General features: G+C 49.4%; 1 protein-coding gene across 1 annotated transcript in view; it reads left to right on the forward strand.

Annotated features, from left to right (window-relative positions):
* LOC110984815 (uncharacterized) overlaps positions 1-17,654 on the forward strand; it is a 339,182-nt gene that overhangs the window by 28,642 nt on the left and 292,886 nt on the right. Inside the window, exon 3 of the mRNA XM_087143523.1 lies at positions 12,622-17,413. Coding sequence (XP_086999649.1) covers positions 12,622-17,413 — 4,792 coding nt within the window. The remainder of the gene's footprint in view (positions 1-12,621; positions 17,414-17,654) is intronic.

The following is a 17,654-nucleotide window of genomic DNA, read 5'->3' on the forward strand; positions in this document are numbered from 1 at the left end:
ACCACACAAAAACCAACTACTGCAGCTGCTGAGACAACAACAGGATTGGAGACAACTGTGGCTGATGTTACCACTGTAGAGGCAGAGACAACCACAGACCAACTGACTTCTGCAGGTGCTGAGACAACAACAGTGGTTGAGACAACTGTGGCAGATGAGACAACTGTGGCTGATGTCACAACATTAGACACACAGACTACCACTAAAAAACCAACTACTGCAGCTGCTGAGACAACAACAGGGGTGGATACAACTGTGGCTGATGTTACCACTGTAGAGGCACAAACAACCACAGACCAACCGTCCTCTGCAGCTGCTGAGACAACAACAGTGGTGGAGACAACTGTGGCTGATGGTACAACATTAGAGAAAGAGACCACCGCTGCTCAACAGACTACTGTAGCTGCAGAGACAACAACTGTGGTACAGACAACTGTCTCTGATGTTACGACTCTTATGGCTCAGACAACCACTGCCCAACCGACCTCTGCAGCTGCTGCGACAACAACAGTGGTTGACACAACTGTGGCTGATGTTACAACTGTAGAGGTACAGACAAGCACAGACCAACCATCCTCTGCAGCTGCTGAAACAACAACAGTGGTGGAGACAACTGTGGCTGATGTTACAACAACAAAAATAGAGACCACCGCTGCCCATCAAACCACTGTAGCTGCAGAGACTACATTAGTGGTGGAGACAACTGTGGCTGACAGTACATCAGAGATAGAGACCACCACTGCTCAACAGACTACTGTAGCTGCAGAGACAACAAAAGTGGTTGAGACAACTGTGGCCGATGTCACAACATTAGACACACAGACTACCACACAGAAACCAACCACTGCAGCTGCTGAGACAACAACAGGGTTGGAGACAACTGTGGCTGATGTTACGACTCTTGTGGCTCGGACAACCACTACCCAACCGACCTCTGCAGATGCAGAGACAACAAAAGTGGTTGAGACTACTGTTGCGGATGTCACGACATTAGACACACAGACAACCACAGACCAACCGTCCTCTGCAGCTGCGGAGACAACAACAGTGGTGGAGACAACTGTGGCTGACAGTACGACATCAGTGATAGAGACCACCACTGTGCAACAGACTACTGTAGCTGCAGAGACAACATTAGTGGTGGAGACAACAGTGGCTGATGGTACCACTGTAGAGGCGCAGACAACCACAGCCCAACTGACTTCTGCAGGTGCTGAGACAACAAAAGTGGTTGAGACAACTGTGGCCGATGTCACAACATTAGACACACAGACTACCACACAAAAAGCAAGTACTGCAGCCGCTAAGACAACAACAGGGGTGGAGACAACTGTGGCTGATGTTACCACTGTAGAGGCACAAACAACCACAGACCAACCGTCCTCTGCAGCTGCTGAGACAACAACAGTGGTGGAGACAACTGTGGCTGATGGTACAACATTAGAGAAAGAGACCACCGCTGCTCAACAGACTACTGTAGCTGCAGAGACAACAACTGTGGTACAGACAACTGTCTCTGATGTTACGACTCTTATGGCTCAGACAACCACTGCCCAACCGACCTCTGCAGCTGCTGCGACAACAACAGTGGTTGACACAACTGTGGCTGATGTTACAACTGTAGAGGTACAGACAAGCACAGACCAACCATCCTCTGCAGCTGCTGAAACAACAACAGTGGTGGAGACAACTGTGGCTGATGTTACAACAACAAAAATAGAGACCACCGCTGCCCATCAAACCACTGTAGCTGCAGAGACTACATTAGTGGTGGAGACAACTGTGGCTGACAGTACATCAGAGATAGAGACCACCACTGCTCAACAGACTACTGTAGCTGCAGAGACAACAAAAGTGGTTGAGACAACTGTGGCCGATGTCACAACATTAGACACACAGACTACCACACAGAAACCAACCACTGCAGCTGCTGAGACAACAACAGGGTTGGAGACAACTGTGGCTGATGTTACCACTGTAGAGGCACAGACAACCACAGACCAACTGACTTCTGCAGGTGCTGAGACAACAACAGTGGTTGAGACAACTGTGGCAGATGAGACAACTGTGGCAGATGAGACAACTGTGGCTGATGTCACAACATTAGACACACAGACTACCACTAAAAAACCAACTACTGCAGCTGCTGAGACAACAACAGGGGTGGAGACAACTGTGGCTGATGTTACCACTGTAGAGGCACAGACAACCACAGACCAACTGTCCTCTGCAGCTGCTGAGACAACAACAGTGGTGGAGACAACTGTCTCTGATGTTACGACTCTTGTGGCTCGGACAACCACTGCCCAACCGACCTCTGCAGATGCAGAGACAACAAAAGTGGTTGAGACTACTGTTGCGGATGTCACGACATTAGACACACAGACAACCACAGACCAACCGTCCTCTGCAGCTGCTGAGACAACAACAGTGGTGGAGACAACTGTGGCTGACAGTACGACATCAGAGATAGAGACCACCACTGTGCAACAGACTACTGTAGCTGCAGAGACAGCAACTGTGGTACAGACAACTGTCTCTGATGTTACGACTCTTACGGCTCAGACAACCACTGCCCAACCGACCTCTGCAGCTGCTGCGACAACAACAGTGGTTGACACAACTGTGGCTGATGTTACAACTGTAGAGGTACAGACAAGCACAGACCAACCATCCTCTGCAGCTGCTGAAACAACAACAGTGGTGGAGACAACTGTGGCTGATGTTACAACAACAAAAATAGAGACCACCGCTGCCCATCAAACCACTGTAGCTGCAGAGACTACATTAGTGGTGGAGACAACTGTGGCTGACAGTACATCAGAGATAGAGACCACCACTGCTCAACAGACTACTGTAGCTGCAGAGACAACAAAAGTGGTTGAGACAACTGTGGCCGATGTCACAACATTAGACACACAGACTACCACACAGAAACCAACCACTGCAGCTGCTGAGACAACAACAGGGTTGGAGACAACTGTGGCTGATGTTACGACTCTTGTGGCTCGGACAACCACTACCCAACCGACCTCTGCAGATGCAGAGACAACAAAAGTGGTTGAGACTACTGTTGCGGATGTCACGACATTAGACACACAGACAACCACAGACCAACCGTCCTCTGCAGCTGCGGAGACAACAACAGTGGTGGAGACAACTGTGGCTGACAGTACGACATCAGTGATAGAGACCACCACTGTGCAACAGACTACTGTAGCTGCAGAGACAACATTAGTGGTGGAGACAACAGTGGCTGATGGTACCACTGTAGAGGCGCAGACAACCACAGCCCAACTGACTTCTGCAGGTGCTGAGACAACAAAAGTGGTTGAGACAACTGTGGCCGATGTCACAACATTAGACACACAGACTACCACACAAAAAGCAAGTACTGCAGCCGCTAAGACAACAACAGGGGTGGAGACAACTGTGGCTGATGTTACCACTGTAGAGGCACAAACAACCACAGACCAACCGTCCTCTGCAGCTGCTGAGACAACAACAGTGGTGGAGACAACTGTCTCTGATGTTACGACTCTTATGGCTCAGACAACCACTGCCCAACCGACCTCTGCAGCCGCTGCGACAACAACAGTGGTTGACACAACTGTGGCTGATGTTACAACTGTAGAGGTACAGACAACCACAGACCAACCATCCTCTGCAGCTGCTGAAACAACAACAGTGGTGGAGACAACTTTGGCTGATGTTACAACAAAAATAGAGACCACCGCTGCCCATCAAACCACTGTAGCTGCAGAGACTACATTAGTGGTGGAGACAACTGTGGCTGACAGTACATCAGAGATGGAGACCACCACTACTCAACAGACTACTGTAGCTGCAGAGACAACAAAAGTGGTTGAGACAACTGTGGCCGATGTCACAACATTAGACACACAGACTACCACACAGAAACCAACCACTGCAGCTGCTGAGACAACAACAGGGTTGGAGACAACTGTGGCTGATGTTACCACTGTAGAGGCACAGACAACCACAGACCAACTGACTTCTGCAGGTGCTGAGACAAGAACAGTGGTTGAGACAACTGTGGCAGATGAGACAACTGTGGCTGATGTCACAACATTAGACACACAGACTACCACTAAAAAACCAACTACTGCAGCTGCTGAGACAACAACAGGGGTGGAGACAACTGTGGCTGATGTTACCACTGTAGAGGCACAGACAACCACAGACCAACTGTCCTCTGCAGCTGCTGAGACAACAACAGTGGTGGAGACAACTGTCTCTGATGTTACGACTCTTGTGGCTAGGACAACCACTGCCCAACCGACCTCTGCAGATGCAGAGACAACAAAAGTGGTTGAGACTACTGTTGTGGATGTCACGACATTAGACACACAGACAACCACAGACCAACCGTCCTCTGCAGCTGCGGAGACAACAACAGTGGTGGAGGCAACTGTGGCTGACAGTACGACATCAGAGATAGAGACCACCACTGTGCAACAGACTACTGTAGCTGCAGAGACAACAGTAGTGGTGGAGACAACAGCGGCTGATGGTACCACTGTAGAGGCGCAGACAACCACAGCCCAACTGACTTCTGCAGGTGCTGAGACAACAAAAGTGGTTGAGACAACTGTGGCCGATGTCACAACATTAGACACACAGACTACCACACAAAAAGCAAGTACTGCAGCCGCTAAGACAACGACAGGGTTGGAGACAACTGTGGCTGATGTTACCACTGTAGAGGCACAGACAACCACAGACCAACCGTCCTCTGCAGCTGCTGAGACAACAACAGTGGTGGAGACAACTGTGGCTGATGGTACAACATTAGAGAAAGAGACCACCGCTGCTCAACAGACTACTGTAGCTGCAGAGACAACAACTGTGGTACAGACAACTGTCTCTGATGTTACGACTCTTATGGCTCAGACAACCACTGCCCAACCGACCTCTGCAGCTGCTGCGACAACAACAGTGGTTGACACAACTGTGGCTGATGTTACCACTGTAGAGGTACAGACAACCACAGACCAAACATCCTCTGCAGCTTCTAAGACAACAACAGTGGTGGAGACAACTGTGGCTGACGGTACGACATCAGAGATAGAAACCACCACTGCTCAACAGACTACTGTAGCTCCAGAGACAACAACTGTGGTACAGACAACAGTCTCTGATGTTACGACTCTTGTGGCTGAGACAACCACTGTCCAACCGACCTCTGCAGATGCAGAAACAACAACAGTGGTTGAGACAACTGTTGTGGATGTCACGACTTTAGACACACAGACAACCATGGACCAACCATCCTCTGCAGCTGCTGAAACAACAACAGTGGTGGAGACAACTGTGGCTGATGTTACAACAACAAAAATAGAGACCACCGCTGCCCATCAAACCACTGTAGCTGCAGAGACTACATTAGTGGTGGAGACAACTGTGGCTGACAGTACGACATCAGAGATACAGACCATCACTGCTCAACAGACTACTGTAGCTGCAGAGACAACAAAAGTGGTTGAGACAACTGTGGCCGATGTCACAACATTAGACACACAGACTACCACACAGAAACCAACCACTGCAGCTGCTGAGACAACAACAGGGTTGGAGACAACTGTGGCTGATGTTACCACTGTAGAGGCACAGACAACCACAGACCAACTGACTTCTGCAGGTGCTGAGACAACAACAGTGGTTGAGACAACTGTGGCAGATGAGACAACTGTGGTTGATGTCACAACATTAGACACACAGACTACCACTAAAAAACCAACTACTGCAGCTGCTGAGACAACAACAGGGGTGGAGACAACTGTGGCTGATGTTACCACTGTAGAGGCACAGACAACCACAGACCAACTGTCCTCTGCAGCTGCTCAGACAACAACAGTGGTGGAGACAACTGTCTCTGATGTTACGACTCTTGTGGCTCGGACAACCACTTCCCAACCGACCTCTGCAGATGCAGAGACAACAAAAGTGGTTGAGACTACTGTTGCGGATGTCACGACATTAGACACACAGACAACCACAGACCAACCGTCCTCTGCAGCTGCGGAGACAACAACAGTGGTGGAGACAACTGTGGCTGACAGTACGACATCAGAGATAGAGACCACCACTGTGCAACAGACTACTGTAGCTGCAGAGACTACATTAGTGGTGGAGACAACAGTGGCTGATGGTACCACTGTAGAGGCGCAGACAACCACAGCCCAACTGACTTCTGCAGGTGCTGAGACAACAAAAGTGGTTGAGACAACTGTGGCCGATGTCACAACATTAGACACACAGACTACCACACAAAAAGTAAGTACTGCAGCCGCTAAGACAACAACAGGGTTGGAGACAACTGTGGCTGATGTTACCACTGTAGAGGCACAAACAACCACAGACCAACCGTCCTCTGCAGCTGCTGAGACAACAACAGTGGTGGAGACAACTGTGGCTGATGGTACAACATTAGAGAAAGAGACCACCGCTGCTCAACAGACTACTGTAGCTGCAGAGACAACAACTGTGGTACAGACAACTGTCTCTGATGTTACGACTCTTATGGCTCAGACAACCACTGCCCAACCGACCTCTGCAGCTGCTGCGACAACAACAGTGGTTGACACAACTGTGGCTGATGTTACAACTGTAGAGGTACAGACAAGCACAGACCAACCATCCTCTGCAGCTGCTGAAACAACAACAGTGGTGGAGACAACTGTGGCTGATGTTACAACAACAAAAATAGAGACCACCGCTGCCCATCAAACCACTGTAGCTGCAGAGACTACATTAGTGGTGGAGACAACTGTGGCTGACAGTACATCAGAGATAGAGACCACCACTGCTCAACAGACTACTGTAGCTGCAGAGACAACAAAAGTGGTTGAGACAACTGTGGCCGATGTCACAACATTAGACACACAGACTACCACACAGAAACCAACCACTGCAGCTGCTGAGACAACAACAGTGGTGGAGACAACTGTGGCTGATGGTACAACATTAGAGAAAGAGACCACCGCTGCTCAACAGACTACTGTAGCTGCAGAGACAACAACTGTGGTACAGACAACTGTCTCTGATGTTACGACTCTTATGGCTCAGACAACCACTGCCCAACCGACCTCTGCCGCTGCTGCGACAACAACAGTGGTTGACACAACTGTGGCTGATGTTACAACTGTAGAGGTACAGACAAGCACAGACCAACCATCCTCTGCAGCTGCTGAAACAACAACAGTGGTGGAGACAACTGTGGCTGATGTTACAACAACAAAAATAGAGACCACCGCTGCCCATCAAACCACTGTAGCTGCAGAGACTACATTAGTGGTGGAGACAACTGTGGCTGACAGTACATCAGAGATAGAGACCACCACTGCTCAACAGACTACTGTAGCTGCAGAGACAACAAAAGTGGTTGAGACAACTGTGGCCGATGTCACAACATTAGACACACAGACTACCACACAGAAACCAACCACTGCAGCTGCTGAGACAACAACAGGGTTGGAGACAACTGTGGCTGATGTTACCACTGTAGAAGCACAGACAACCACAGACCAACTGACTTCTGCAGGTGCTGAGACAACAACTGTGGTTGAGATAACTGTGGCAGATGAGACAACTGTGGCTGATGTCACAACATTAGACACACAGACTACCACTAAAAAACCAACTACTGCAGCTGCTGAGACAACAGCAGGGGTGGAGACATCTGTGGCTGATGTTACCACTGTAGAGGCACAGACAACCACGGACCAACTGTCCTCTGCAGCTGCTGAGACAACAACAGTGGTGGAGACAACTGTCTCTGATGTTACGACTCTTGTGGCTAGGACAAACACTGCCCAACCGACCTCTGCAGATGCAGAGACAACAAAAGTGGTTGAGACTACTGTTGTGGATGTCACGACATTAGACACACAGACAACCACAGACCAACCGTCCTCTGCAGCTGCGGAGACAACAACAGTGGTGGAGACAACTGTGGCTGACAGTACGACATCAGAGATAGAGACCACCACTGTGCAACAGACTACTGTAGCTGCAGAGACAACATTGGTGGTGGAGACAACAGTGGCTGATGGTACCACTGTAGAGGCGCAGACAACCACAGCCCAACTGACTTCTGCAGGTGCTGAGACAACAAAAGTGGTTGAGACAACTGTGGCCGATGTCACAACATTAGACACACAGACTACCACACAAAAAGCAAGTACTGCAGCCGCTAAGACAACAACAGGGTTGGAGACAACTGTGGCTGATGTTACCACTGTAGAGGCACAGACAACCACAGACCAACCGTCCTCTGCAGCTGCTGAGACAACAACAGTGGTGGAGACAACTGTGGCTGATGGTACGACATTAGAGAAAGAGACCACCGCTGCTCAACAGACTACTGTAGCTGCAGAGACAACAACTGTGGTACAGACAACTGTCTCTGATGTTACGACTCTTATGGCTCAGACAACCACTGCCCAACCGACCTCTGCAGCTGCTGCGACAACAACAGTGGTTGACACAACTGTGGCTGATGTTACCACTGTAGAGGTACAGACAACCACAGACCAACCATCCTCTGCAGCTTCTAAGACAACAACAGTGGTGGAGACAACTGTGGCTGACGGTACTACATCAGAGATAGAAACCACCACTGCTCAACAGACTACTGTAGCTCCAGAGACAACAACTGTGGTACAGACAACAGTCTCTGATGTTACGACTCTTGTGGCTCAGACAACCACTGTCCAACCGACCTCTGCAGATGCAGAAACAACAACAGTGGTTGAGACAACTGTTGTGGATGTCACGACATTAGACACACAGACAACCATGGACCAACCATCCTCTGCAGCTGCTGAAACAACAACAGTGGTGGAGACAACTGTGGCTGATGTTACAACAACAAAAATAGAGACCACCGCTGCCCATCAAACCACTGTAGCTGCAGAGACTACATTAGTGGTGGAGACAACTGTGGCTGACAGTACGACATCAGAGATAGAGACCACCACTGCTCAACAGACTACTGTAGCTGCAGAGACAACAAAAGTGGTTGAGACAACTGTGGCCGATGTCACAACATTAGACACACAGACTACCACACAGAAACCAACCACTGCAGCTGCTGAGACAACAACAGGGTTGGAGACAACTGTGGCTGATGTTACCACTGTAGAGGCACAGACAACCACAGACCAACTGACTTCTGCAGGTGCTGAGACAACAACAGTGGTTGAGACAACTGTGGCAGATGAGACAACTGTGGTTGATGTCACAACATTAGACACACAGACTACCACTAAAAAACCAACTACTGCAGCTGCTGAGACAACAACAGGGGTGGAGACAACTGTGGCTGATGTTACCACTGTAGAGGCACAGACAACCACAGACCAACTGTCCTCTGCAGCTGCTCAGACAACAACAGTGGTGGAGACAACTGTCTCTGATGTTACGACTCTTGTGGCTAGGACAACCACTGCCCAACCGACCTCTGCAGATGCAGAGACAACAAAAGTGGTTGAGACTACTGTTGCGGATGTCACGACATTAGACACACAGACAACCACAGACCAACCGTCCTCTGCAGCTGCGGAGACAACAACAGTGGTGGAGACAACTGTGGCTGACAGTACGACATCAGAGATAGAGACCACCACTGTGCAACAGACTACTGTAGCTGCAGAGACAACATTAGTGGTGGAGACAACAGTGGCTGATGGTACCACTGTAGAGGTGCAGACAACCACAGCCCAACTGACTTCTGCAGGTGCTGAGACAACAAAAGTGGTTGAGACAACTGTGGCCGATGTCACAACATTAGACACACAGACTACCACACAAAAAGCAAGTACTGCAGCCGCTAAGACAACAACAGGGGTGGACACAACTGTGGCTGATGTTACCACTGTAGAGGCACAAACAACCACAGACCAACCGTCCTCTGCAGCTGCTGAGACAACAACAGTGGTGGAGACAACTGTGGCTGATGGTACAACATTAGAGAAAGAGACCACCGCTGCTCAACAGACTACTGTAGCTGCAGAGACAACAACTGTGGTACAGACAACTGTCTCTGATGTTACGACTCTTATGGCTCAGACAACCACTGCCCAACCGACCTCTGCAGCTGCTGCGACAACAACAGTGGTTGACACAACTGTGGCTGATGTTACCACTGTAGAGGTACAGACAACCACAGACCAACCATCCTCTGCAGCTTCTAAGACAACAACAGTGGTGGAGACAACTGTGGCTGACGGTACGACATCAGAGATAGAAACCACCACTGCTCAACAGACTACTGTAGCTCCAGAGACAACAACTGTGGTACAGACAACAGTCTCTGATGTTACGACTCTTGTGGCTCAGACAACCACTGTCCAACCGACCTCTGCAGATGCAGAAACAACAAAAGTGGTTGAGACAACTGTTGTGGATGTCACGACATTAGACACACAGACAACCATGGACCAACCGTCCTCTGCAGCTGCTGAAACAACAACAGTGGTGGAGACAACTGTGGCTGATGTTACAACAACAAAAATAGAGACCACCGCTGCCCATCAAACCACTGTAGCTGCAGAGACTACATTAGTGGTGGAGACAACTGTGGCTGACAGTACGACATCAGAGATAGAGACCATCACTGCTCAACAGACTACTGTAGCTGCAGAGACAACAAAAGTGGTTGAGACAACTGTGGCCGATGTCACAACATTAGACACACAGACTACCACACAGAAACCAACCACTGCAGCTGCTGAGACAACAACAGGGTTGGAGACAACTGTGGCTGATGTTACCACTGTAGAGGCACAGACAACCACAGACCAACTGACTTCTGCAGGTGCTGAGACAACAAAAGTGGTTGAGACAACTGTGGCCGATGTCACAACATTAGACACACAGACTACCACACAAAAAGCAAGTACTGCAGCCGCTATGACAACAACAGGGGTGGACACAACTGTGGCTGATGTTACCACTGTAGAGGCACAAACAACCACAGACCAACCGTCCTCTGCAGCTGCTGAGACAACAACAGTGGTGGAGACAACTGTGGCTGATGGTACAACATTAGAGAAAGAGACCACCGCTGCTCAACAGACTACTGTAGCTGCAGAGACAACAACTGTGGTACAGACAACTGTCTCTGATGTTACGACTCTTATGGCTCAGACAACCACTGCCCAACCGACCTCTGCAGCTGCTGCGACAACAACAGTGGTTGACACAACTGTGGCTGATGTTACAACTGTAGAGGTACAGACAAGCACAGACCAACCATCCTCTGCAGCTGCTGAAACAACAACAGTGGTGGAGACAACTGTGGCTGATGTTACAACAACAAAAATAGAGACCACCGCTGCCCATCAAACCACTGTAGCTGCAGAGACTACATTAGTGGTGGAGACAACTGTGGCTGACAGTACATCAGAGATAGAGACCACCACTGCTCAACAGACTACTGTAGCTGCAGAGACAACAAAAGTGGTTGAGACAACTGTGGCCGATGTCACAACATTAGACACACAGACTACCACACAGAAACCAACCACTGCAGCTGCTGAGACAACAACAGGGTTGGAGACAACTGTGGCTGATGTTACCACTGTAGAAGCACAGACAACCACAGACCAACTGACTTCTGCAGGTGCTGAGACAACAACAGTGGTTGAGACAACTGTGGCAGATGAGACAACTGTGGCTGATGTCACAACATTAGACACACAGACTACCACTAAAAAACCAACTACTGCAGCTGCTGAGACAACAACAGGGGTGGAGACAACTGTGGCTGATGTTACCACTGTAGAGGCACAGACAACCACAGACCAACTGTCCTCTGCAGCTGCTGAGACAACAACAGTGGTGGAGACAACTGTCTCTGATGTTACGACTCTTGTGGCTCGGACAACCACTGCCCAACCGACCTCTGCAGATGCAGAGACAACAAAAGTGGTTGAGACTACTGTTGCGGATGTCACGACATTAGACACACAGACAACCACAGACCAACCGTCCTCTGCAGCTGCGGAGACAACAACAGTGGTGGAGACAACTGTGGCTGACAGTACGACATCAGAGATAGAGACCACCACTGTGCAACAGACTACTGTAGCTGCAGAGACAACATTAGTGGTGGAGACAACAGTGGCTGATGGTACCACTGTAGAGGCGCAGACAACCACAGCCCAACTGACTTCTGCAGGTGCTGAGACAACAAAAGTGGTTGAGACAACTGTGGCCGATGTCACAACATTAGACACACACACTACCACACAAAAAGCAAGTACTGCAGCCGCTAAGACAACAACAGGGGTGGAGACAACCGTGGCTGATGGTACCACTGTAGAGGCACAAACAACCACAGACCAACCGTCCTCTGCAGCTGCTGAGACAACAACAGTGGTGGAGACAACTGTGGCTGATGGTACAACATTAGAGAAAGAGACCACCGCTGCTCAACAGACTACTGTAGCTGCAGAGACAACAACTGTGGTACAGACAACTGTCTCTGATGTTACGACTCTTATGGCTCAGACAACCACTGCCCAACCGACCTCTGCAGCTGCTGCGACAACAACAGTGGTTGACACAACTGTGGCTGATGTTACAACTGTAGAGGTACAGACAAGCACAGACCAACCATCCTCTGCATCTGCTGAAACAACAACAGTGGTGGAGACAACTGTGGCTGATGTTACAACAACAAAAATAGAGACCACCGCTGCCCATCAAACCACTGTAGCTGCAGAGACTACATTAGTGGTGGAGACAACTGTGGCTGACAGTACATCAGAGATAGAGACCACCACTGCTCAACAGACTACTGTAGCTGCAGAGACAACAAAAGTGGTTGAGACAACTGTGGCCGATGTCACAACATTAGACACACAGACTACCACACAGAAACCAACCACTGCAGCTGCTGAGACAACAACAGGGTTGGAGACAACTGTGGCTGATGTTACCACTGTAGAGGCACAGACAACCACAGACCAACTGACTTCTGCAGGTGCTGAGACAACAACAGTGGTTGAGACAACTGTGGCAGATGAGACAACTGTGGTTGATGTCACAACATTAGACACACAGACTACCACTAAAAAACCAACTACTGCAGCTGCTGAGACAACAGCAGGGGTGGAGACAACTGTGGCTGATGTTACCACTGTAGAGGCACAGACAACCACAGACCAACTGTCCTCTGCAGCTGCTGAGACAACAACAGTGGTGGAGACAACTGTCTCTGATGTTACGACTCTTGTGGCTAGGACAACCACTGCCCAACCGACCTCTGCAGATGCAGAGACAACAAAAGTGGTTGAGACTACTGTTGCGGATGTCACGACATTAGACACACAGACAACCACAGACCAACCGTCCTCTGCAGCTGCGGAGACAACAACAGTGGTGGAGACAACTGTGGCTGACAGTACGACATCAGAGATAGAGACCACCACTGTGCAACAGACTACTGTAGCTGCAGAGACAACATTAGTGGTGGAGACAACAGTGGCTGATGGTACCACTGTAGAGGCGCAGACAACCACAGCCCAACTGACTTCTGCAGGTGCTGAGACAACAAAAGTGGTTGAGACAACCGTGGCCGATGTCACAACATTAGACACACAGACTACCACACAAAAAGCAAGTACTGCAGCCGCTATGACAACAACAGGGGTGGACACAACTGTGGCTGATGTTACCACTGTAGAGGCACAAACAACCACAGACCAACCGTCCTCTGCAGCTGCTGAGACAACAACAGTGGTGGAGACAACTGTGGCTGATGGTACAACATTAGAGAAAGAGACCACCGCTGCTCAACAGACTACTGTAGCTGCAGAGACAACAACTGTGGTACAGACAACTGTCTCTGATGTTACGACTCTTATGGCTCAGACAACCACTGCCCAACCGACCTCTGCAGCTGCTGCGACAACAACAGTGGTTGACACAACTGTGGCTGATGTTACAACTGTAGAGGTACAGACAACCACAGACCAACCATCCTCTGCAGCTGCTGAAACAACAACAGTGGTGGAGACAACTGTGGCTGATGTTACAACAACAAAAATAGAGACCACCGCTGCCCATCAAACCACTGTAGCTGCAGAGACTACATTAGTGGTGGAGACAACTGTGGCTGACAGTACATCAGAGATGGAGACCACCACTGCTCAACAGACTACTGTAGCTGCAGAGACAACAAAAGTGGTTGAGACAACTGTGGCCGATGTCACAACATTAGACACACAGACTACCACACAGAAACCAACCACTGCAGCTGCTGAGACAACAACAGGGTTGGAGACAACTGTGGCTGATGTTACCACTGTAGAGGCACAGACAACCACGGACCAACTGACTTCTGCAGGTGCTGAGACAACAACAGTGGTTGAGACAACTGTGGCAGATGAGACAACTGTGGTTGATGTCACAACATTAGACACACAGACTACCACTAAAAAACCAACTACTGCAGCTGCTGAGACAACAGCAGGGGTGGAGACAACTGTGGCTGATGTTACCACTGTAGAGGCACAGACAACCACAGACCAACTGTCCTCTGCAGCTGCTGAGACAACAACAGTGGTGGAGACAACTGTCTCTGATGTTACGACTCTTGTGGCTAGGACAACCACTGCCCAACCGACCTCTGCAGATGCAGAGACAACAAAAGTGGTTGAGACTACTGTTGCGGATGTCACGACATTAGACACACAGACAACCACAGACCAACCGTCCTCTGCAGCTGCGGAGACAACAACAGTGGTGGAGACAACTGTGGCTGACAGTACGACATCAGAGATAGAGACCACCACTGTGCAACAGACTACTGTAGCTGCAGAGACAACATTAGTGGTGGAGACAACAGTGGCTGATGGTACCACTGTAGAGGCGCAGACAACCACAGCCCAACTGACTTCTGCAGGTGCTGAGACAACAAAAGTGGTTGAGACAACTGTGGCCGATGTCACAACATTAGACACACAGACTACCACACAAAAAGCAAGTACTGCAGCCGCTAAGACAACAACTGGGGTGGACACAACTGTGGCTGATGTTACCACTGTAGAGGCACAAACAACCACAGACCAACCGTCCTCTGCAGCTGCTGAGACAACAACAGTGGTGGAGACAACTGTGGCTGATGGTACAACATTAGAGAAAGAGACCACCGCTGCTCAACAGACTACTGTAGCTGCAGAGACAACAACTGTGGTACAGACAACTGTCTCTGATGTTACGACTCTTATGGCTCAGACAACCACTGCCCAACCGACCTCTGCAGCTGCTGCGACAACAACAGTGGTTGACACAACTGTGGCTGATGTTACAACTGTAGAGGTACAGACAACCACAGACCAACCATCCTCTGCAGCTTCTAAGACAACAACAGTGGTGGAGACAACTGTGGCTGACGGTACGACATCAGAGATAGAAACCACTACCGCTCAACAGACTACTGTAGCTCCAGAGACAACAACTGTGGTACAGACAACAGTCTCTGATGTTACGACTCTTGTGGCTCAGACAACCACTGTCCAACCGACCTCTGCAGATGCAGAAACAACAAAAGTGGTTGAGACAACTGTTGTGGATGTCACGACATTAGACACACAGACAACCATGGACCAACCGTCCTCTGCAGCTGCTGAAACAACAACAGTGGTGGAGACAACTGTGGCTGATGTTACAACAACAAAAATAGAGACCACCGCTGCCCATCAAACCACTGTAGCTGCAGAGACTACATTAGTGGTGGAGACAACTGTGGCTGACAGTACGACATCAGAGATAGAGACCATCACTGCTCAACAGACTACTGTAGCTGCAGAGACAACAAAAGTGGTTGAGACAACTGTGGCCGATGTCACAACATTAGACACACAGACTACCACACAGAAACCAACCACTGCAGCTGCTGAGACAACAACAGGGTTGGAGACAACTGTGGCTGATGTTACCACTGTAGAGGCACAGACAACCACAGACCAACTGACTTCTGCAGGTGCTGAGACAACAAAAGTGGTTGAGACAACTGTGGCCGATGTCACATCATTAGACACACAGACTACCACACAAAAAGCAAGTACTGCAGCTGCTGAGACAACAACAGGGGTGGAGACAACTGTGGCTGATGTTACCACTGTAGAGGCACAGACAACCACAGACCAACTGACTTCTGCAGGTGCTGAGACAACAACAGTGGTTGAGACAACTGTGGCAGATGAGACAACTGTGGTTGATGTCACAACATTAGACACACAGACTACCACTAAAAAACCAACTACTTCAGCTGCTGAGACAACAACAGGGGTGGAGACAACTGTGGCTGATGTTACCACTGTAGAGGCACAGACAACCACAGACCAACTGTCCTCTGCAGCTGCTGAGACAACAACAGTCGTGGAGACAACTGTCTCTGATGTTACGACTCTTGTGGCTCGGACAACCACTGCCCAACCGACCTCTGCAGATGCAGAGACAACAAAAGTGGTTGAGACTACTGTTGCGGATGTCACGACATTAGACACACAGACAACCACAGACCAACCGTCCTCTGCAGCTGCTGAGACAACAACAGTGGTGGAGACAACTGTGGCTGACGGTACGACATTAGACACACAGACTACCACACAAAAACCAACTAGTGCAGCTACTGAAACAACAACAGGGGTGGAGACAACTCTGGCTGATGTTACAACAAAAATAGAGACCACCGCTGCCCAACAAACCACTGTAGCTGCAGAGACTACATTAGTGGTGGAGACAACTATGGATGACAGTACGATATCAGAGATAGAGACCACCACTGCTCAACAGACTACTGTAGCTGCAGAGACAACAACTGTGGTACAGACAACCGTCTCTGATGTTACGACTCATGTGGCTCAGACAACCACTGCCCAACTGACCTCTGCAGATGCAGAGACAACAAAAGTGGTTGAGACTACTGTTGCGGATGTCACGACATCAGACACACAGACAACCACAGACCAACCGTCCTCTGCAGCTGCTGAGACAACATTAGTGGTGGAGACAACAGTGGCTGATGGTACCACTGTAGAGGCGCAGACAACCACAGCCCTACCAACTACTGCAGCTGAAGTTGTGAAGACAACTTTGGCTGATGGTACAACAATAGACACAGTGATCACCACAGCCCAACAGACAAATGGAGCTGGGGAGACAACAATAGTGGAGGAGACAACTGTGGGTGATGTGACTACATTAAACACACGGACAACAACACGAAAACCAACCACTGCGGCTGTGAAGACAACTTTTGCTGCTGAGACCACTGTGGCTGAGTTCACCACTTCACAGAAAACTACCTTAGGAGGTCTTACAACATCAGCCATAGAAACATCTACCGTTGATGGTTCAACCATTACTGTTTCGGCAGGTTTGTTGCTTTCAGACATTTTTTTAGTGAAAGTTGGTGATGGAGTTTTGTGATGTGTGTCATATGTATAATTCTGTCTTTTGTGTTGGATTGTCTATGGTCTGGGCATATCATGCAGGTATGAGGTTGGTTTTCAAAAGAAATCAATCATTTTTTTGTTTTGAAATTATTTTCCTTGTCTGCATGAAAGCCACTCTTTGATTTGTGTGAGAACCCCATCAAAATTTGAATGTCACTCTTT

This window comes from Acanthaster planci, linkage group LG11 (assembly GCF_054643075.1).
Source record: "Acanthaster planci isolate LZ-2023a linkage group LG11, COTS_SCS, whole genome shotgun sequence".
NCBI classification, from domain to species: domain Eukaryota; kingdom Metazoa; phylum Echinodermata; class Asteroidea; order Valvatida; family Acanthasteridae; genus Acanthaster; species Acanthaster planci.